A 22,833-nucleotide genomic window follows, 5' to 3' on the forward strand; every position below is an offset into this window, starting at 1 on the left:
TGCAGCTGCTGCTTCCTCATTAGGGACGGGACAGGAACAGAAAGCATGGCCTGGCACAGACTGAGTGAGTACCTGCTGATGGCTGCTCTATGGGGGATGGGTGGATGGAGAGGCTACATTAGATCCTACCAGTCCCCTTGGCTAAGTGCAGAACCTTTCTCTGAAGGAAGAGCCTCTTTGACTGGAAAAAGGTTCTGCACCAAGTGGACAGAGTGGTTGGCTTGCTATATTACAGCATACTTCTCAACAGTAAGAGGGAAATGTAGCCTTAAAATGTTTCCCTATGAATGTGTGAGACATTTGATTGCCTTTACAAGCTGCTCTGTGTACTAAGCAATACAGTGCAGTGAATTATGATCAGTTCCTTTCTGGGCTATACCAGATATAACACGGCTTCCTTTCAATCAACATACTGACTCTTCTCTAAGTGGTATGGTCTAGATGTGTTGTCACCTTATTCAGTGCAAGGCAAATTCTCCAGAAAAAAGACTTTTTCGTCAGAGGAGAATGCCACCATTAGCAGAACAGATCCATGGGACAAAATCCCCTTGTGGCTCTGTTCTAGTTCAGAAGTTTAGCACTACAGAGAGAAGTTAATGGTGGGATCCATGGAAAGCTAACATGAAAGAATAGTGTCCTGTAAAAATATATTTTCTCTTAAGCTTGCTTCTTCTGTTTCTCTAGTAACTATTTTCTTGTCTCTTGTGCTTGATTCTGCTAATCGTTTTGTCTGAGTCAACAGTTTGGTAAGTGTTGTGTCTCAGTTTTCAAGAAGTGTTAATTGTATGACACAGATGGCTGAAATTATGCTTCCCATGAGTGACTGGGTCATATAGTCTACATATGCAACAGACTGAAGCAGTAGAATTTTGGATGACACTTATCACTTCAGTGTACAAGAGGAGGATCTTCAAAGTCCCTCCTCCCTTTAAAAAAATGCCAGGAGAAAGGTAGAACAGCAAAAATCAGAACACATTCCCTGTGCTAGCTTTTGACTCAGGAGCAGATTCACTGTAACATGTGTACAGGATTTATAGTCACAGTCAGGCAGCAACAGATAAGTAAAAGATTAGTTCATCTTTGGTCTTCTGCGCAGTTCCAGCTGCTCAGAATTTTTTTTCTAGCTATTTTTAGCCCTTTGAAAGTCACAAGATGGAGCCCCTCCGCTTTGGAGCATAATGGAGCCCATTTTTCTGCTTCAACAGTCATCTCTTTAACAGGAGGATGCCTCTTTCCCTCAGTTCATTCTTCATTGCCATGACAAAAGGGTCAGACTTCCAGCTCTCCATGAGTTGGTTTCTCCTCACTGGCCTATTTTCTTCATTATCTTTCTGAGACTTTCCATCATATTGCAGAAAACTTCATTCAAAAAATGTTCTTCTTGTGGCATGAAGATGACTTGGGCTAATGAGTGTTCTCTCCATTTAATATGCCTCAGTGAGGGGCAGAATGTAGCTGCCTGTAAAATGTGCCAACAATTTAATCTCTATGCTAGAAGCAATCATGCTTCTTTTTTAGAATCATAGAGTTGGAAGAGACACCAAGGGCCATCAAGTCCACCCCCCTGCAATGCAGAAACATATCATCAAAACACTCCTGACAGATGGCCATCCAGCCTCTGTTGAAAAACCTCCAAAGAAGGAGACTCTACCACACTCCAGTAGTGCATTCCACTATCGAACAGCCCTTATTGTCAGGTAGTTTCTTCTGATGTTTTGGTAGAATCTCTTTTCCTTCACCTTGAACCCATTACTCCTGGTCCTAGTCTCTGGAGCAGCAGAAAACAAGCTTGCTCCCTCACCAACATGACATCCCTTCAAATATCTAAACATGGCTATCATGTCACCTCTTAACCTTCTCTTCACCAAACTAAACATACCCAGTTCCCTAAGCCTCTCCTCATAGGGCATGGATTCCAGACCTTTAACCATTTTGGTTGCTCTCCTCTGGACCCATTCCACCTTGTCAATATTCTTCTTGAATTGGGGTGCTCAGAACTGTACACAATATTCCAGAGGAGGTCTAACCAATGCAGAATAGAGAAGTACAATTACATCCCTCGATCTAGACACTAAATTACTATTGATACAGCCCAGAATGGCATTGACTTTCTTGGCCGCTGCATCACACTGCTGACTCAAGTTCAGTTTGTGGTCTACTAAGACTCCCAGATCCCTTTCACATGTAGTGTTGTCAAGCCAGGTGTTTTAAAATGTCTTTGACCAGATCAGAATGCCAGACACTAAAGCCATCTGCCCTGGCTGAGCATATCTGACCTCCTGTTGCTAAGACCACTACCAGAACAGACCAACTGCCTCAGTTACCCTCAATTGCCATGGTTCTATCAGTACCAAGCTTGGATCTGATCAGGAGGAGATCTCACTCCTCAGGCCTGTTGCTCTTCAGAGCCTCATCCTAAAACAGCAGTCAAAAATTGAGCCCAAGAAGAAGAAGGAGGAGGAGGAGGAGGAGGAGGAGGAGGAGGAGGAGGAGGAGGAGGAGGAGGAGGAGGAGGAGAAGTTTGGATTTATATCCCCCCTTTCTCTCCTGTAGGAGACTCAAAGGGGCTTACAATCTCCTTGCCCTTCCCCCCTCACAACAAACACCCTGTGAGGTGGGTGGGGCTGAGAGAGCTCCGAAAAGCTGTGACTAGCCCAAGGTCACCCAGCTGGCGTGTGTGGGAGGGTACAGGCTAATCTGAATTCCCCAGATAAACCTCCACAGCTCAGGCGGCAGAGCTGGGAATCAAACCCGGTTCCTCCAGATTAGATAGAGGAGCTCTTAACCTCCTACACCACTGCTGCACAGATTAGTTCCACATTCCATTACAGAAGCACAGATTAGTTCCACGTTCCATTACAGAAAAGACACCTTTACCAGTTCTGTCAGCAGAGTGGAAAAACCTTCATCTGCCTCAAAACCCTGCCATTTATGAGGGAGGTATAGAGGTCAAATCAGTACAACTGGCTGATGATGGACCCCTCTGGATCTGATGCCTCTGGTTCTGTGGCCACTGACCCTTGGCAGCATTACCCTTTCTACCTGTATCCTCCTTGCCATGAGGATTGGAGTGATTTCCAAAGATCATCATCCCATTCAAAACCATGGACAGCATCAAAACCAAAGGATCGTCCTTCGGTACTGATGTGATGGCACTAATACCACCACCACCACCACCACCACCACCACCACCACCACCACCACCACCACCACCACCGTTCCCACTTCAACCAGTTTAGACTCTGAGGAATAAGATTCCTGTTCCAGCCAAAGCTCAAGCATTTCCTACAATTCATCTCCCAATGACCCTGTAGGAAATCCAGACCACTTCTCTCCAAGTGAAGACATTAAACTCTACCTGGAACAGATTATCCATATGGCTCAGTCGCTTGCCTGACATGTCACCTTGTCAGAAGCCAAGCCTAGAGACATGATCTTGAGCAATCTTTATTTGGATGTAATCTGGTACTATAGCTTTTCCTAATAGTAAATATTACTTTTCACTTAATGCCCTCTTCTGTTCCCTCTATCGATCACCTATCTTTATATCCTAGGTCTCTCAAAACACTCTACGTGTGGAGATTTGCAACTTATATACATTTTTTATTATTTTTAATCCTTTTAATAAAATTGTAGCTCTTCTCCTCAGTTCTGATTTTTGTGCAGATTTCTTAGGGGAGCAACCTCTGAATAAACAGGTGCAGATTTTCCCCAATTACTCCCTTTCACATTGCAGGTCTGTTCTCAGCTAATTCCCCAATCAAAAAGGGAACAGACCAGACTAATTTGGGTAATCAGAGTAGCTGGCTCGTGCAAAAGCAGTGCAACTATATGTCTGCACAGAAGACAATGCAATGAACAATAGTTACAGGTAAGTGCACACTGTTTTCCAAAAGTCTGACCTCAGAGATGAGGTGTCAAATATATATTTGTGTAACCAAATAACCTGAGCAATGGATCTTGCAAACTGCTTATAAGGAACAAATAATTATTCAGTCTAGGTGGATGGCTGTATGAAATGTTGTGTAAACGCGCAACACAAGCTGAATCTGCTAGCTTCTAAATAACCAGAGTCTTGTGCCATTTGTTTCCCAGATCAAGGACAAGAAGATTTCCTGCAGGAAGTGACACTCTCCACACTTAGGCTCAAAGTGCTTCCCCCTTCTCTTCTGCAAAATTACCACATAGAGAGCTTGAATTTGGACAGGAACAAATTAAAACATCTCAATGGGATTTCAAAGCTTTGCAACCTGAAAACACTGATTTTGTCTAAAAATGAAATAACAGACTTCCCAGAGGAAATCAAAAAGTTGGTTCATCTGGAGAAGCTAGAACTCAATCAGAATCAAATTAGAATAATCCCAGAAGGGATCTTTTCCTGTTTTGCCAAGCTGAAGCATCTCCGGTTGAATAACAACCGCCTAGATGTCCTTCCCAAAGACCTGGCTGCCTGCAGTGGCACTCTACAATACCTCAACCTGTCCAACAACTTATTCCTAGCCATCCCTCCGGTGGTCTTGGAACTTAAAAGGTTGCAAGAGTTCTATGTGCAGAATAATATGGTGCGCCAGCTTCCTGCGGAGTTGTTCAAAGAACTGTCACTGAAGATGTTCAAGGTCAATGGGAACCCACTGAGGGAACCTCCATATGAAGTCTGTGCGGGAGGCATCAAGCAAATCATAAGTTACTTCGACCAACTGCAGAATTGCCCAGCTGAAGAGGACAGGAGAGTAAAAACAATGTTTCTGGGAACATCCTTGGCAGGGAAGTCGACCATTTGCAAAAGCCTTAAGGAAAGACAAGTTATTTGTATACCAGAAGAAGAGAGGACAGTTGGGATAGAGATCAGTAAGTTCCAGATCCAAGATTTCACCTTTCTCTTTTGGGACTTTGCTGGCCAGTTGGAGTACTATGTGACCCATCATGTGTTCATCACCCCACAGGCTCTTGTCATCTTGGTCATTAATTTTCAGCAGTAAGTATCATCCTGCCTGCCTTGCAAACTTGGTCCTGGCAGAACTGAACATCACTGTCAGCCAGAGCTCTCATTAGAAAAGGGCTTTGCCTACTTTCCTGTTCCGTGGGTCAGGTGTCATAGCGTTCAGGAGAATCACAGGTTGCTCCCAAGTCACTGAAAATCACTGTGGCATAGTATCTACTAAATAGATGGTCTTACTAATTGAAGGAGTAATTACCCTATCATCCTATGGAATTCATTCTTGTAGGTTGTTCTGATGACCATGCAAGGCAATTATATGCTTGCCCATAAAACCATAGAAAATGAACTCTGCATATTCCTCTGTTTTGCCTTAAAGACCTGTTGTTTGAAGCAATGAGGCATGATACAGCCAGTCTCAAATTGTAGCCCTGACAGGTGAATTCCAACTGACAAAGGGGGAGGGATGATCAGTTTAGCTATTTCTTTTTGCTCCCTTTCAAAGTAAAAAAAATTATTAAGCATATGCAATAGAATGCCTTTCCATTGACTGTTGTGGGTTTTCCAGGATGTGGCCTTGGCTTGGTAGCTCTTGCTCCTAACATTTTGCCCGCATTTATGACAGGTATCTTCTGAAGCATGTCATGGTAAGATATGTTTCTGTACCATACCGAGAAAAACACATTTTACCGTGATCTGGCTTTGCAGTTGTCACCCATAGATGCAGGCAAAAAATTAGGCACAAAAACTAGCAGTCCACGGCCACACAGCCTGGAAAACACACCACAGCCGATTGATTTCAGCCATGAAAGCTGACAATACATTGCTGTTCTATTGCTCACTACATAAATGACAGTTCTTTTCCCTGTCCTGCATGGTATATTATAATGGCATGTCAATATGCAGGAGTTCTGTGTTGCCATTAACTTTATTAGCACCTTCCGTGAATACTTTCAGTGGTGATCCACCTCACTTTTTCCTCTGCAACTGAGAACACCAGCATTTTCCCACCACTCAGCGATCACATCATAGTTATTAGTATCTGGATAAAATTTACTTTTTTCATACTATTAATATTAGAGGTGTTGGTAGACTACTCAGTATTTTTATGTCAAAGTGTTTGCTTTTCTATTCCATGCTAGGGCAGTTTTCTATGACTGTGTGACTGCAGATTTTTTTTTTCAGATACCAACTTAGTAATGACTCTTTCAAAGAACTTGTTGAGTTTTGGATCAACAATCTCTTCATGAGAGTGCCAAACTCTGTGGTCCTTCCAGTTGGGACTCACATAGATTCCTGTTGTGAGAGGGAGGTAGAAGAGAAGAAACAGCACATCATGAGCAAGATCCAAGCTATGTTGGAGGAGAGGAAGACCAGGTTGGCCCACTTCATTGCCAATGTGGAGAACAATGAGGAATCAGAATTCTATGCGGACCAGTGGAATAGACTGAAGGAAATGGAGAGCTGCAGCCTAACGGTGAGGAGCACTGTGATTTACTATGTATGTTTATGGTGTCTGAGATGTAAAGGAAGATATGAACTCCAGAAGCGTACCCAAACAATTTCTGGGGTCTTTATCATTGTGGTGTTTTAATGTTGTCTTGGGAAGCAATATTATCGGAAGCAATCATGTCATGCTTTGTCAAAAGGATTAAATGACCCTAATTAAATTGTAATGAACTTTACTCACACATGAGTGAATCTGAGCTCACTTCAGTTGGATACCCCATGCATCTGATTAAGTGAGCTCTGACTCATGAAAGCTTATGGTAGAATGAAGTTTTAGTCTTTAAGGTGCTATTAGACCCCCTATTGAACCTTTAAAAAACTGGGTTAAGACAACTTTAACCAGAGATGGCTGCATTTAGGACACAATTCTGCTTCCAAGACCTCTGTGTTCTTCCCCCTTGTCTATCTTGTTTGTAAATCTAGGTTGTAAGCGTTGCCTTCTTTGTTGCTATGCCTGTGAATATGAGTGCTGTTATATGCTAACAGGAATAATTAAATAATCATAGGGGGTGGGCGGGGGGGGGGGGCAATGAATGACAGAGTACACTTTGCCTGTTGGTGACCACAAGATGGAGCTCCAATGCATAATTCCTAGAACACTACTGAAATTGATCCAGGGTTCAGGCTGCATCATTTCCAAAAATGGTGAAGGTATATGGGAGAATTTTGTTGTGCCTTTCTGGCTTTCTTATCAAGCCTAAATGTATTTTATTGTCTTAAACAATATAAAATTCATCATTTATAACTTAGTATATAAATTGTGTTACTGATAAAATGTGGAAGTGTAAATTCCTTAGCTTTCTGCAAGTGAAACTGCGAGCACTCTCAATTTTGAACAATTACTAGATCCCACAAGGTAATGACATCATTTCTGGAGTGGCCATCATCACATCTGAGATGCTGATGGTCCCTCCCCCACTTCTCCTGGGAATTTCTTCCACCTCCCAGGTGAGGAGTGAGGGGCAGAAGATATACTGGGAGGCCCAGCAACTCTAAGTGATTCTTCAGGATCTCTCAGTGGCTTCTGGTAGCATTAATAATGGTATCCTTCTAGACCAGCTTTCCAGGCCTTGAGGCACCATTTTATGGTGGTTCTTCTCTTATCTGGGGGATAGGTTTCCAGAGGTGGTGCTCAGGGACTGCTGCTCTGATTTGTGGGAAACCACAGTATTTGATCTTTTCTGCTACTCTTTTCACCATCTATGTGAAACTACTGGGTGAGGTGGTACAGAGATTGGGGCTGGATTGTCACCAATATGCAGGTGACACTCAACTTTTCTTTGCCTTTCTGGTTGACCCCATGGAGGCTGCAGAAACCCTGAACCAGTGCCTGGAGGCAGTCCTGGAGTAGATGTAGGCTAATAAACTGAAGTGTAATCCTAACAAGACAGAAGGGTTACTGGTGAGCCGAGAGTTAGACCCAGGTCTCAAGCAGTCCCTTGTTCTGGATGGGGCTGCACTCCCCCAGAAGGGGCAGTCCCATAACTTGGAGTGCTCTTGGACTCCAGCCTACTGCTGGATAAGTTGACGGCAGCTGTGGCCAGGAGTGCCTTTTAGTGGCTTTGTCTGATCAGCCAGCTACAGTCTTTCTTTGGCAGAAAAGATCTGGCCACTGTGGCGCAGGCCTTAGTTACATTTACATTAGATTACTACAGTACACTCTGTGTGGAGCTGCCTTAAAATGTTCAGAAACTTCAACTGGTACAGAATGCTGCGATTAGGATGCTAACTGGAGTGGGTTGTAGGGCCAATATCACTCTGGCCTTGGCTCATCTACAGTAGCTTACAGTCTGTTTCCAGGAACAATTTAATGGACTGGTTGACCTTTGAAGCCCCTCATAGCTTGGGACAAGCTACCTCTTGGCCACAGCATTAAAAAATGGGAATTATCTCAGAGAGATTCGCCTGTCCCCTTGCTTTCCAGTCTGCTATCAGTAGGTGAAGATTTCAGGGTCTTTCTCTTTCTCATCTGTCATTCCGTCAGTGACCCCTTCCTCCTGCCTTGTTTTTAATTATTTGATTATCATTGGTTTGAATTATGTTTTTGTTTGTTTAATTATTTTTAAGATGTGTTTTTATTCTGTATGTTTTTAATTCTGTTAGTTGACTTGGTGCAGTGGTGTAGTGCCAATGGGACAGGGGGAGTGTGATGCCCTGGGTTTGTTGTGGTGGGGGCGGTCCGGGGGTGTTCCGGGGCTGGGTAGGGGCGGGCAACGCCACTGCAGCGGGGGCACAGGGTTCCCCACGCTCCACCCCTGCCTTAGTGGCTCTGGTTAGAGTAGAAAGGCAGAGTACAAAATTTGTAAATTAATCAATCTGAGAAACCCCCTAATTAGCCTGGAGTGATTATTATTATTTCCCAACCTGTATCTTAAATAGTTTGCACTATTGCTTGCTAGATAACTGGAGCTTTGCGTGTTGTTTTCCCCCTACTTCAGATTTTAGATCTTGTTCCAGTCAATTGTATGGATTACAAGGACATTAAAACACTTGAAGATACAATTTTGGACCATGCCAAGAATGAAGACATATTCCCTAACATCATCCAAGTACTTCCCCTTGTTTACAAGCAAGTGGAAGCAGCAATTGTGGATATTATGGAAAGAAAGGAAAAAGTGGCAGAGCATGGCAAGTAAATGTTATTAATGAGCCCCCCGCCGCTATAAATGTGAGATATCATCTTAGGTTTCCTCCTAAAAATGGCCAGAACATATTTCTTTAAACATGTAGAACTGCGGTTGACTCCTACACACCTGGGATGAAGGTACAGGGCTTTCAGATCACAGTATGTGTTTCTTCTGGCTGGCTTGTACACTGAACACAGTGCTAAGATTTGCTGCTATCTCAGTTCACTGTCCTTAGGTACTGTTAAGTGTTTTCCACATCTGCAAAGGATGAGAAGTCTGAGGAACCACAGTGGCGACCACAGCAATATAATGCCGTACCTCCCTTGGCTTCTGTGTGCTTCATATTCCCATATCTCCAAGACTTACTGGAAATGCTGTGATTTTACCAATTGGAAAAAATAGTCATTCTTGGAAGCACTGAGGTTTTGAGTTCAGAAAATGGGCACAAGGGAAAATATATACACCCATCCCCTGATCATCACAGCTTCTGTCCAGGTTCAGCCTTTCCCCAACTGCTTTTAGCATTTTTAAAACCTCAGGAAAGACTACTCAGAGATTTTCTGTTACATGTAGGTTTGCCGCGAGGGTTAAACTGTAATTGCCAACGAGCATTTTTTTCTATTTAAGGTCAATTCTCTGCCTCTTCTTGAGATCTCGAAAGTATTTCAAATCTTAAACCTGCTGACTCAGAAAGCTCATATTGTGTTCAGTGGCACTCTCTGCCTTGTGAGTATGCGTGGGATTGCTGCCTGGACTACATCTCTGTAGTAGATGCTAACAAGCGCTGCTTTGGTTCTTCAGGTATGATGGACCGTGGTCTCCTATACAGTGAGCTTTCTTGCCAAGATCACCTGACCTTTTTGGATGAAACACTTTTGCAGGACATCCTGAGATACCTCCACCGCATTGGACTAATTGTATGGTATGAGGAGGTCCAGCTGCTGGAAAATACAGTGTTTCTACATCCAGCTATTTTGATAACCATATTTAAAGTGAGTATCTGGTGTCTTCCTTTCATCTGGTTTATTTTAAAGCCCATATTTTTAACATAGGACATCCAGAAAATATATAATTTTCCCAAGGTAAGTAATAAATAAAAGACTTCTCAGCCATTATCATGTTGTGAAGCCAAGATACTTCACCTTTATCCTGAAACCCAGTATCTATCAGCACTGATTGATGTGGAAATGGCTAGCTTCTTTGCTACTGATTTAGAAGAATGCTTCCCTCCAATCTTATTGAATTACTAGCGGGGCCCAGCCACGCGTTGCTGTGGCAATTGTCCTTCTCATCACAGTCCGCAACCCACACAGATGTCCATGCAGGTCCAATGATCCGCAGCAGAGTCTTTTGGGGTGGTCGAATGGAATCCCTCTTTCCCTTTTCAATTCACATTGTTATATGGTGCTGTCTTGTTTTTTTAGTATAAGGTAACCCTTCCCATTCCACAACGGAACTGTCCAGAGTGCGAATGCCGCTGTCCATGAGGCTGGTTGACACGCACAGTCCTGGCTTGGGTAAGGCAGAACTGGGGCAAGGAGGCTATCCCAGTCAGGCAGCAGAGGCAAGGTGGTAAGGCGCTCAGATCGAGGCCAGCTCCCTGGGTTTTTAACGGGCCACGTGCAAAAGAAGCGGAGCCGGTAGTGTTGGTTCACCCCCACCCTGTGGATTTTCTTAGAAGAAAAAGGCAAACTCCAGCTCGCTTTTAGTAAAAGAGAGCTGTGGTGAATATGGGTGAGGAAGTGGGTAAGTGGTGGTTGGACGTGAGGGAGGGCAGAGTGAGGTGTGTGAGGATGAGCTGGATGTGTGTTGTGTGGTAGCAGTGGGTGAGGCACAGAGAGTGAAAGTTACCTACGTGTGAGGGGGGGGACCCCACCTGACATCTCACATGGCAAAGTATGTATGTGTTTCACTTCCACTCCTATTACCTACCAGTATTACCTATTTACTGTTTTCACTGCTCATCTCTGCCCATCTCTGCGAACATTCTAGGGGCATCCCAAGCCCTCAGGCCACAGAACATTCTAAGGGCGACAGTTAAACACAGCCAGCTTCAGGGCCTGGTGCACCAGGAAAAAGACGTTTTACCTGGCTCAGGTATGGACTTTCGGTGATTTGAAGGTCCCATTACCTGCCCGCAACAGGGAGGGACGTCATGTGAAAATTTGGGGGCGATCCGTCCAGCCGTTTCGGCGTTAGGGAGTGACTAACAAAGTCACTGTTTGCTTTTTATATATATAGATTAAGAACATTTTATGCTACATTCCCATGCAGTCAGGGTCCACAAGATGATGTACATAAGAAACATTAAAATATTTAAACAAGTCAAATACTGTTACTTATCCTACTATCATCTCCATTTTGAATCTGTGGGCCCTAATTGGAAGAAATCAGCATTATTTCAGCACTCCCGATCCTCTGCATTCCAAAGACAGACCATCATGTTCTCCGCTGGTTTACATTGCAGGCTATGGAGTGTGCACTGCTGACTTCCTAAACTGAGCCAAGGGGTGAGAGGAAATACCTAGCTTCCATGGAGTTCCTTCCGCCCTCCTATTTAAGTTCCAGCATCAAATGAGATCATGTGAAACTGCTGTCCACATAATGCATGTTTGTTTCTTAAAATGATTGTAAATAGTCAGTTAAACAATAGCATGGAATAGATTCTTATTTGGAACACAAGGTCATTAGAATTATTGAACTGAAGTCAGGAGCCAGATGTAGCAGGTTGGACTAGCCAAGCATGTCTAATTCAGCTTTTCATACTTGCTACAAAGGGGAAGAAGTTTTAATGTCCTTCGAGGCATCTTTGCTGGAGGCTACGTTGCCCTCGATTGATTGATTTCAGCAAGGAAAAACTGTGTTCATGACTTCTTTTATGCTTTTTTAATGTTCTAGACTCTTGTCCGGTATGGTCTGGTGCAGCAGTTAGAAAGCATTGATGTGGACATTTTGATTGGAGAATGTGCCACCATTCGAGACCAGGCCAATTGGGTATGGACATTTAAGGACAAGGCCATGCTGTGTCAAAAAGCCATCAGAGCCTTGCTGAAGCACCAACTCTTTTCAGATGGAATGAGAGATGTGTTTGAAGAAATGGTGTGTAGCAGATCTCACAAAGGAAAACTGTTCAGTCTCCTGGAGCACTTTGAAATCTGCCTTGAAGTCAGAAACACCAAAGGACTAGATCCAAGAGCCAAAGCGTTTGTACCTGGGAAACCGTGGAAAACTCTACAAAGCCATGAGGAGGCTCACTACTTATTTCCTACCTATCTCAACCAGAGTGCAGAGGTTTCATCAAGGTGGGGAGGGGATCACACAGATGATCTTCAGATCCGTGTGTATTTCTCCCCAGAGATTCCAGAAGGCTTCTTCCAGAGGTAGTAAATAGATCCTACTAAACTTCTTATTTGTTGCTTGACCAGACAATATTCTAGCAGTTAACAGGGCAGGAACATGGAATAAATAGCTGACAGATGAACCAAACAGTTCACTTGGTTGCTAAGGAAGCTGAGCATCTCTGCCAGAAACCCATCTCACCAGTAACACAGAGCATGACTTTTTAAGAGTGGGGGCTGTAGATGTTGGGAAATCACTGGATTAGACACTGTTAAATCCTGTCTGCAAGAAGATGCATTTGACCTTCAGTGGAGATTCTAGTACTGGGCGGGGGGGAATGGGGTACCAGGAGCTGGATATGAAGGTATTGGCATGTGATTCTCTTTTTCTAGGCTCATGGTGAAAGCTTGCTGTTTCTTTTCGACTCACTGGGTTGCAAAAACAACGTGCCTACTCATAAGCAATGCCAAACCATTACTGATCAAAGCACACGGCCAAAAAGGATATAGCTATATTGAACTCAGGTGCAGAAAACCAGTGGAGAGGTCAGGTAAATGGAACAATCAGTGGTGATTTGCTTCAGCGAGCATGAGAAACAGTTCACTTTTTCCTTTAACCTTTCTGTATGTTGAATTCTTACTATGAAAAACTGAGGCCATGTGTACTGGTATATATTACAGCCTCAAAAGCATTTGGAGAAAAGAGTGTGCCAAATGGTGTTTAAAAGTTATGAAACTGCAGAGATGATGCAAACTGTACATGGAGCTGTTCGACTACAAGGAAATATCATAGCATTAACTCAAATTTGATTTATAAAAGGATGTACAGAATTCTCTATTACATATCCTCAGCACCCCACTCAAAGAATTGCATTATCCAGGACTTCCAGGGGCAGACAGGAAATGGCTGTTAAACTGACTTAAAGCTGGTGATAATGACATATCCAGTGCCAGTTTCTTGGTGGAAATGGGAGTCCAAACTAGGTGCTGGAATTTCTGGGTGCTTTTTCCAGCTACTACATATTTTAAAAGATGCATTCTGTGTGTTATGTGTGTGCGTGCGTTACAACTGGCTTATGGCAACCATGTAGGGTTTTCAAGGCAAGAGAAGTTCAGAGAGGTTTGCCATTGCTTGCCTCTGCATGGGCTGATAGAGTTCTGAGAGAACAGTGACTGGCCCAAGGTCACCCAGCAGCCTGCATGTAGAGGAGTGGGGAATTAGAGTCAGCCACTCTTAACTACTACATCATGCCGGCTCTCGTGTTCATTGGGAAAAGTGTGGGATACCAATAATTGCTTTTCTGCACCTTAAATTTTTTGAACACACACCTTGCATTAGTGACACACTTGCTGTCATACCCTTTAACCAGTGGTCAAATGTAGTCGTCTCTCTGTTGCCCTTTAAAGGATTTCAATTGTCCTGGGATTTTATCATGACAATAATCTCCATCAACCATAAACTTTTGGAAGAATGGCCTGGTCTCCATCTTTGTCTAAAGGCACCATGTCGTACAGTGGGATGTCCTGCAGAATTTATATGGCCAGACGTGGATGATAACAGCACTGTGTATGTATCATAACCTATGATTTTTAGACAGTCTTTAAGCACACAGGATCTCCCAGTTTTCAAAAGTAATACATTTCTTCAATTAAATTATAATAAATTAGTTCTAGACTTTTTCTTTTTGGACTAAAGACACCATATCACAGCACTGATGTGGCAAGAGTATTGTCAGGTCATAATTTTTAAAATCTTCACATCAGTGTGTGAATTGGGTTTAACATCATTGCTGTAACTTGGACATTTGTCTCATTTTAATCTTATCCTTCCTCCACAGAGTTCTGAGAGGCTCAGGTAGGGCTGTTTTATTTTATAAGTGAAACAACCCTGAAGTAGGTTGATCTGAGAGACAGTGATTTGTCCAAGGCTTGGCAGTAAGTTTCGTGGCTGGTTGAGGGATTCCAACCCCAGGGTTAGGTCTGATGAAGGATTTCCATGGATGGAGGAAAGGAGGGAGTGATTCTTGCCCACTTGCACTTCATGCTGTTCTTGTGGTTCTCTTGTTCCCTAGCAGCAGCATTTTGGGCTGCAGTGTGCGTGTTGGGGTGGGGTGGAAGCTGAGTCATATTGCTGATGGGAATCTCTTCTGTTAGAGAAACTTTTGGGTGGATCGCAGCCATCATCTCCCCAATCTAAGTTACACTTAAAAAAAATGTAAAATAGGTGTGTCTCCTTAATATTGGATGTACATAATTTCATATTGAAACATCTGGTGACCACAAGTAGCATTAGTGGTACTTTCATGTTTTATTTTCCTTTAAAGGACAAAAGAAGAAATCAAAACTTGTCGTATTTGTGCTCATCGATATAAAACTGAGCTACTGTTGCCCAAAGGTGATACTAGAGCTTTTTTATTTTAATGTTTTCTTTATTGGGGCTTGACAAAACAATACGGGAAGAATAATGAAAGTGAGGGGTTTAATTCTGAACTGTAGGCCCAATTAAATCTGACTGACACCTGGAGAGAGTGGTCAATTGGATACTTACCGAGAAGAGTCCTTCTCCTTTGGAGGCAGGAGGACATCCTGAGCAGTGATTCCCAGCCATGGGTCAAGGAAGCAGGATTAAATCTTGATTCTGCTTCCTGCTTTTTTTCTGGGAGTCACCTGCTCCTGTTTGAATACTTCCGATAGCCATCCTGTATAACCCACTAACTTAACCTTTCAACTCATCTTTATAACTTTGAATCGTGAACTTTAAATATAACTTTATAACTTTGAATCGTGAACTTTAAATGGCATGGTCATTCCTTGGAGTTGGAGGCAGATCAGGTGTCCTTGTTGTTCTTGTCAAATTGGTGTGTACCATTGCTCCTTGTTGTTTATGAAAAGATTGGTTGGCATTGTTTATGAAAGGATTGGTTGGCACTGTTTTAATTCTGCCCCTTGTTCTCCTTTGAATAATGGGGTAGGATGTGGTGAGAACCAAAACTGAACCCAGTAGAGGGTTGTCTCTCATGGTGGCCTAAGGACTAGGGCACAGCCTTCATCTTATCCTTGGTTTCTTCCAGGACCTTGTCTAAAGAAGAGCTAAAGAGCATATCTCCCTGGAAGGGGTACCCAGAGACAAAAGTCTTAGAGCAGAGATCTGCAGGCCATGCTTAAAGCCACAGGTTTCTTTGTGAAGCCACTGAACAGGACACTAGAAGAGAAGATGAGGGAATCCAGTGTGGCATCTGCTGCAAAGGAAGTAGTCTATTGGCACCCTCAATGAGTCACTTGTTGGTTTCCGGCAATAACTGAAACATCTTCCTAGTCCACATGATGGTAGCTCTGGATATAATAGATGCAGCTGCTGAGGCTTTGATGGCTATAAAGGTGGCTTCATGCATGCTCTGCAAGTGTCTATTCAAGGAGTCTCTGATGGACTTCCTCCATCTTCAGAGACAATGCCCCCTGACTGGAGTGCGCCACTGCAGAGTCAACCAGGGGGACCTGCAGGAATCCATTGGCAAACTCCGGCAAGATATGCAGCTTTTTAACAAATGAAGGAAGCTATTTGTTGGTAGTTGGCTTAGCCCACTTCTTGATCTAATTATCAAAGAAAATAGGGAAAGGGAAGACCCTTTCAGGAGACTCCTGTTTAGGAAAGAACTCTTTGTTCCCTGCTATCCTACCCTTGGTGTTAGGTTGGTTGGAGGGTGATGGCTCTGAAGGAGCTTTTCCCTGCAAATCAAGGGTAGCTATGGTTTTGCAGAGTAATGTTTGAAATTCCTCCTGTTTAAAGAATCTGAGGAATTGCTTGGGGACTTCCAGAGGAGTGGTTTCCTCATCAGAAATGAATTCCCCCTCTTCCCTGTCTTCATACACACTGTGAGAGAGGGTATCCTGTTCCCAGAGAGTGGGTTTCTGGGCTGGTTCAACCTCCCCAGCTTGTGAACTGCCTTGGTGAACCAAGGTTTATTAGCCCCCTGACTAGGTTCAGACTGAGAGGGACAAGAGGAAGGAGCAGGACTCCCCTCTGTCTGCCTATTACCCCCCTCCTGCAGCAGGGATAACATCTCCTGTCTGAGATTAGACACCTCTTGCTTGAAAAACCTGTTAATGTAATCACTCCAGCATAATGGGAGTGAGGGATTGCATGCGGGGTGTGTGTGTTACTCATGAGAAGACCCTGGCTGCTGGATCAGGACCATCTCGGGAGTCTTCCCCTGTCCCTTTCTCCGATCTGCCCTGTCGAGGAGTGCTGAAGCATTTGCAGTTGGCAGAGTCAACCTCCAGGCGCTTGTGAGGTGTGCTCAAAATGGCGGACTCTGCATTCTGTTGCTCCGCAGAGTAGAGGCTCTATCTCCCCAGGTGATCACCCTGTGCACCATCTGCCAACGGGTACACTGTAGCAGTTCCTGAGCAGCGTGGGGAATGTTGGGTGGGGAGCACTACCACCAGCAGGAGCAGGGAAGCTGTGATTGGAGTTGTTTCCTGCCTTTTTGTGGCATGCGGAAAAAGTTCTCTCCACTGAGAAAGGTTCCCTCCAGAGAAGATAGACAGGAGAGATACAAAGAGTAAGGGGAGTGGAGGTCAGGAGAGTAGTAGAGCGGAGAAAAGTGAGGACCAAAGTTGGAAAAAAAATAGAAGGGTGCAAGCTTGCAGAGCCTAGTGTCTAGGCTGCTCTCCCTTGTCTAGGCCAGAAAATAACTGAAACAGGAAGCAAAATCGAGATTTAGTTCTGCCTCCCTGATCGAAGGCTGGGAATCACCATGTCCTCCTACAGCCAAAGAAGATGGTACATCAAGCACTTAAGCCCATTTATTTCAAGTTCTTTGGGCAAATAACAGGCAGGGGCCATTCAGATGAGGAAAACAGCACTTGGGGAGCAGAGGTCACCTGTTTCTTACCAACACCCAGATCTTACTTGAGCCCATCTTTGAACATACAACAAAAACCAAATCATGGATCTGTGACATCCTGCATTGGGTTGCAGCCTAGAGTGAGCTGCCGGATGTAGTAGCTATAGTTATTGTTGCTAATGTTTTAACTAGCAGAAAGTCGTCTACCAAGATACAGTAAGACAGTGTTGGGTGGAGGTGATGAGTAGCCCTGTGCACTTGTAGTCCTCTGCATTCAGATGTCATGAGCAAAGCATTACTTATTTGTGATGAGAACAAGCTTCAAATTACATGTTTCCTCTCATGGGCTGAGGCTGAAAACTTCCAGCTTGATCAAATTGGCAATTTTTTGGTGTCAGAATCACCAAATAAGTTGCCTGCAAGAAACAACCGCCCTCCGGTTTTCTTGAAGTTCCTCAGTTCTGTTGCTATAGCAACTTGGCCCTGAACAGAACGTCTTCAGTCCTGGTGCAGAAGCCCAAGGATTTCAGGCTCATGTGCATCACAAACTGTTGTTTGTTTGTAACAGCTGAATACAGTCTTAAGAGTTCCTTAGGCCTCAAGGAGTTATGACTGTTGCCATGTTAAACATACTGCCCCTGCTTACACCATTGTGTTTGGTAATCCATTGTAGTTTAAAGTATCACAGTAATATAAAACTTGGTAGAGAGCGACAAAGAGATTAGTTTGTTCAATGGTTTGCTAACTAAGTTATGTGATCACTTATCTGCTTAGTCCCAAGTGAACTAGACATCTTCCAGCCTGCTGCATACTACAATATCACCAGCTATGGGACTGCTACTATAGGACCCAGCACTCTCCATGTGGAGAGACAGGTACTGTAGCTGTATTTTGCTGTGTATTACTAGTCTTGAACCAGAAATTTATAACTTGCCACTCAGCTTGTATTTTTAAAGTATAATTAATTTTTATCATGATCATCCTCTAAGGAAACTCAGGGGTGGCTTATCAGAGCTCATTTCATTACTTTACCCTCACAGTGCTCTAAAGGAGGTTAGGCTGATAGTGAATGGTCCAAGATAACTTCCAGTTCAATCCTTAACTGAACTGTAACCTTCTAAGTCCACTAATTTAAATGGACTTAGAACAGTGCAACTGTTTAGGGCTGTACTGTCAGTGAGAAACATGGCGGAATGGGTCTCCCTGGTGCAAGTCTATATATCATATTGCAGTGACGGTGAACCTTTTTGAGACCGGGTGCCCAAATTGCAACCCAAACCCCACTTATTTTTCGCAAAGTGCCAACCTGGCAATTTAACCTGTATGCTGAGGTTTTGGTTTAGAAAAAACCGGTTGGCTCCCTCTTCCTCAGCCCCACCCGCTCGAGCAGGGGCCAGCCTGCTGTAGCCTCCAGCAAGTCCCATGCGCAACGCTCTGTGCCTCTCTAGTATCTCTGCCTCCTCTGCACCCCTTCCCCCCAGGCAGCAGCCACCTAGAGCACAGACACCAGGCCTGCCAGCTGAGTCCTCCCTGCTCACCGCGGTGTGCGCACGTCGTGCTCAGTGGCCCAGGCCAGCCTAGATGTGTGTGTGTGTGTGTGGGGGGTGATTTTCTGCTCCCCACATGACGAACTCTGTGTGTGCGTGCCCACAGAGAGGGCTCCGAGTGCCACCTCTGGCACCCGTGCCATAGGTTCGCCATCACTGTCATATTGCATCCACAGTTCTGCTGCATGTGCTGTATTTTGACTGTCTGGATCTCGACTGTATGGCAGCCATGTGAGAATTGCCTACTGCATGGATAGCCCCCATTCCTCTAGGAATGTTCATGCTGCTGTGGAAGAGTTGGTGTCCAAGCTAGGGAAAATTAATGTACTTCAGTCCCCTTAAGATAAGAAATTGGTTGTGATTAAGTTCCATTGATTTTCTTTGCATTATGGGTACTATCTACCCATGTTAGATTTGGTGCATGGAACTGACATGGAAGAATTTTCTATAGTTTCTATTATAAGCAACAGCACTCAGACCACACTCGATAGTGAGGCCTCATCTGAAAAAAATGCCAAATTTTTAGTGCTTATGGTTTCTGTTGCATAGAGGAATTCAATTTGCCATGTTGTATTTCAATGTTTGCTGTTAACTATTTTATCTTGTATTTGCTTCTGACTTTGCTCAAGAACTTTGGTCAGAGGAATATAGGAAGGATTAGTCAGGTGAAACTAGAAAGTGATTACAATGACTATTAGTCTTAACTTTCTGTGGTTCTTATGGCAAAACATGCCAAATTTTCTATGCTGTTAATATCTTATTGTGCAGTGATTTTGGGTGTGGATCAGAACTCTCAGGGTCCCTTTTGATTAAGGGCTGGTGGTGGGTTGACTATGGGTGATGTACCCCATCAGGAAATGAATTATGGAGATTAACATGGGATTAACCAGATAATTTTTCATGCTAGAGCAGATACTATGCATCCAATTCTAATCCTTTCAAATTTTATAGTTACAGACATTTGGCAAGTGAGTTGGAATTGGGATTTGTGACTGAAACCTCATTCAGTAGTGTGATGCTAACCTAGATCTTTCTTTGCTTTGTTAAATAGTAATTTAATAGCTATATGACTTTTGTTGCAGAACTTCCAGGCCAATTAACAGCAACAGCACAAGAGAGGACATTGACACAAATCCTTTCCAAAAGAGTGGGGGCAGAAGAGTGTGTTTAAATCATACTGACCAGTTTGAATATTCCATGGTATGTCTTCTTGACTATACCATTCTAATAAACACTTCCCATCTTTGCAAGCATTACAGAATGTCAATTTATTTACCCATTATTTCTGTACACTAGCTAATGATCAGTCCCACAAAGGCTGTTTTTTTTACTTGTCAGGGCCTTCAGAATTTTCTTCTATAGAACTCTGAGTAGTTTGTATTTCCACACCATCCTAAATACTGAAGATTCCATACCTACATATATGTGGCATACTCCAGAGCACTAGCTAAAGAATCAATAGTTAAGTCTTTTCCAGTGGAGAGGAGTGTTTCAGCTCCTTGCATGTTCTGAATGGAGAGACAAACACCTTCCAGGGAAGGTTCTGTTACCCAAAATGGTGAGACGCAACGACCCTCTTTGGTTGGGGAAATTAGCTGTAGAGCAAAAGTTGCTTAGCGTGGCTTAAGGAGCACTGGGTAGCTTGATCGATACATACTGCCTGTGTATACGGGTTTCAGCTCACTAAAAGAAACCAGCAGATAAAATAAATTTAGTGTGTGTGTGTGTGTGTGTGTGTGTGTGTGTGTGTGTGTGTGTGTGTGTGTGTGTGTGTGTGTTGATGGGTTTTGCCAGGTGTTGGACAAAACAGGTAATGACCCCTAATGGGTGTTGTAACGTAGATGGTCACAAGGAGGATGAGTCAGAGGAAATATTAAGAAATATAGACAAAAGAGAACTGGTTTCGCCCAGGTGTGCTGTTGTTCATATTCAAATGCTGTTTCCCGCGTAAGTGCCAGGCATGAGGTGGGGGGAGGGGTCATTAGACAGTCTTGTCCAGTCCCAATATGGAGTTTCTGAATTCAAACAGGCTTCTCCGTTCAGGGCACTGTGCTGCCAGGTCAGCATTCCAGGAGAAAAACCATTCTCTCCCCTTCCGCACCACCACAGGCCAGGTTGGCTACAGTTTTCTTGGACTTGCTAGGATTTACTATGAGTTCCTTTTCCTTCTAGCTGTACAAGTAACCAGTACATACATGCATGCACTGACACTCACTCAGTGACAATAAAGGAAAAGAGGGCAGAGGGAAACTCCATTAGTTCAACAGCATAATATTTTTTTACAACACAAAGCATGTACTGCTATACACTAGAATAAAATAATGGCTGCATCTGCAGCAGCTTCAAGAACTTTCTTGACAGTGTCTTTGTTCATCCACCTTTTTTCTGAAGGGGAAAACCCTATTGTTTTATTATTCCTCCTATAATGGACTTTAAAGTGCTTATTGACGCTAAACCCAAACTCACCACTGTATCCAACTTCTGGAAAATGTTCAGCTTTTTCAAATCTTCAAGAAAAGAGCCTTAGGGTTGGAGTGCACTATGTACTACCTTCTCATTAAGAAAAATCACGGTAGAGCCTAAAACGAGACCAACTCTGAAAAGAATTTTTGCTGAGATATGTGATGCACTTAGAACAAACTTTAGAAGAGCTTCACCATGTAGTATTTCTGAATATTCCAGCTATCCTGCTACAGGTAGATGCAGCAATACAGACAGCAAAGATGCTGAAAAGGTAATCATTCCTGTTCCTGCAATTAGTGCTTGCTAGTTTGAAACTGCTGAGTATATAGCATCACTTTCTACTAACCTTTAATCACAGGCAGAAACATCTCTATAGGGGTTTTTCATACCTGTGCAGTGGAAGACAACTTCAACCTACCAGAAGGATCTACAGCACCCCAGAATCCTTCCTAATTTGCTTCTAAGAAATTACAATTTGGAGATTTCCCCACTTCACCAAGCAATCTAGTTAGGGCAACAATAGTGAGAACTGATAATGCATGCTGATTGTAACATTATATAGGCTGCAAACCTAAGCCATAGGCATCAAGGAACAAGCCGGGGCACAGAGCATCCAGGTAGCTGCCTTACATCTGGTGATTCGTGTTCTATACAATCCATCAGGCTGTTAGAAATGTGTAGGCTCATGTCACTGCTTAAAGATGAGGCTCCTTCCCTCAGCACGAATTCATGCCACTCTTTACACTTCTTGGGCACCAACTAAAAAACATACAAAAGTCAGTTCACTTTACTTATTTTCTCCAAAATCCAAATATTTGTCTTCATATTTTATATATATAAACAGAGCTGTCTGGGACTGGAGACAGAATATAGAAAGATGGCTAACAGTAGGAGGTTCATCGCCCTTCCACCCCCATACTGACCCAGTCATTTATATCATATCTGACCCTCGTAACAAATCTGTTTGACACCCCTTGTATAAAGTCTGGATCACTTGCTTAAGATGATGGCTGCTGAATTTCAAGACTTAAGAACTGAACCACTTATGATCTATTCTATAAAAGTGAAGGCCATGGCTGGAGGCAGAAGGTTGATTCAGGGCCATGCAGAAAAGCCTATGTCTGAATCTGCTGACAACTGAGTCCCCTAACAGGGAATGATCCTTTGGAATTGGTGAGATTCTTGCAGAAATACAAGAAGCAATAGTAGTTGGTATCATCTCACAAGAGGAGGAGAACAAAAAGGCCTTTACTCAGAGCCACTAGCAACTACAGCATTGGTCTGTAAGAGTCTCTGAGCTGCTAACATGAGTGAGAATGCCAGGCATGGTGCAGCTAGGTCAACACTTGACAGAATGAGCACTAGCTCCCTAGATAGAGATCCGGACTGTTTCTTTCTGTGCAGCATCCATTTGTGGGAGTAGTCAGAGGCCATAAACAATTATGTACACTCTCAAAACCAGTATAAAAACACTCTGAAGACTGATAAAACATGTTCTTAAAGCACTTTCCCTAGATGTTCACATTCACAACTCATGGCACTCTCTTATCTGTTCCTCAACCCTCC

The 22,833-nt window shown here is 43.5% G+C and overlaps 3 protein-coding genes across 6 annotated transcripts in view; 2 read left to right on the plus strand and 1 right to left on the minus strand.

Moving 5' to 3' along the window:
• Positions 1-7,796, plus strand: LOC125426306 (malignant fibrous histiocytoma-amplified sequence 1 homolog). Its single transcript, XM_048484565.1, has 5 exons — positions 1-64; positions 4,096-4,975; positions 6,122-6,413; positions 7,292-7,393; positions 7,614-7,796. Exons 1-5 carry the CDS (start codon positions 46-48, stop codon positions 7,794-7,796), a joined length of 1,476 nt encoding a protein of 491 aa, XP_048340522.1. The 5' UTR covers positions 1-45.
• LOC125427554 lies at positions 6,183-20,185 on the plus strand. The gene is made up of 8 exons (XM_048487113.1): positions 6,183-6,413; positions 9,874-10,064; positions 11,971-12,452; positions 12,804-12,961; positions 13,818-13,977; positions 14,735-14,805; positions 18,032-18,132; positions 19,887-20,185. The coding sequence occupies exons 2-8, from the start codon at positions 9,876-9,878 to the stop codon at positions 19,902-19,904; spliced, it is 1,179 nt and encodes a 392-aa protein (XP_048343070.1). The 5' UTR covers positions 6,183-6,413; positions 9,874-9,875; the 3' UTR covers positions 19,905-20,185.
• IRF7 (interferon regulatory factor 7) overlaps positions 20,058-22,833 on the minus strand; it is a 27,184-nt gene continuing 24,408 nt past the window's right edge. For all 4 annotated transcript variants that reach the window (XM_048487111.1, XM_048487110.1, XM_048487112.1 and 1 more), the window contains one exon: positions 20,058-22,026. In XM_048487111.1, coding sequence (XP_048343068.1) covers positions 21,853-22,026 — 174 coding nt within the window. In that variant the 3' untranslated portion in view covers positions 20,058-21,852. The remainder of the gene's footprint in view (positions 22,027-22,833) is intronic.

Source organism: Sphaerodactylus townsendi, linkage group LG02, assembly GCF_021028975.2.
Source record: "Sphaerodactylus townsendi isolate TG3544 linkage group LG02, MPM_Stown_v2.3, whole genome shotgun sequence".
In the NCBI taxonomy this organism is placed as follows: Eukaryota; Metazoa; Chordata; class Lepidosauria; order Squamata; family Sphaerodactylidae; genus Sphaerodactylus; species Sphaerodactylus townsendi.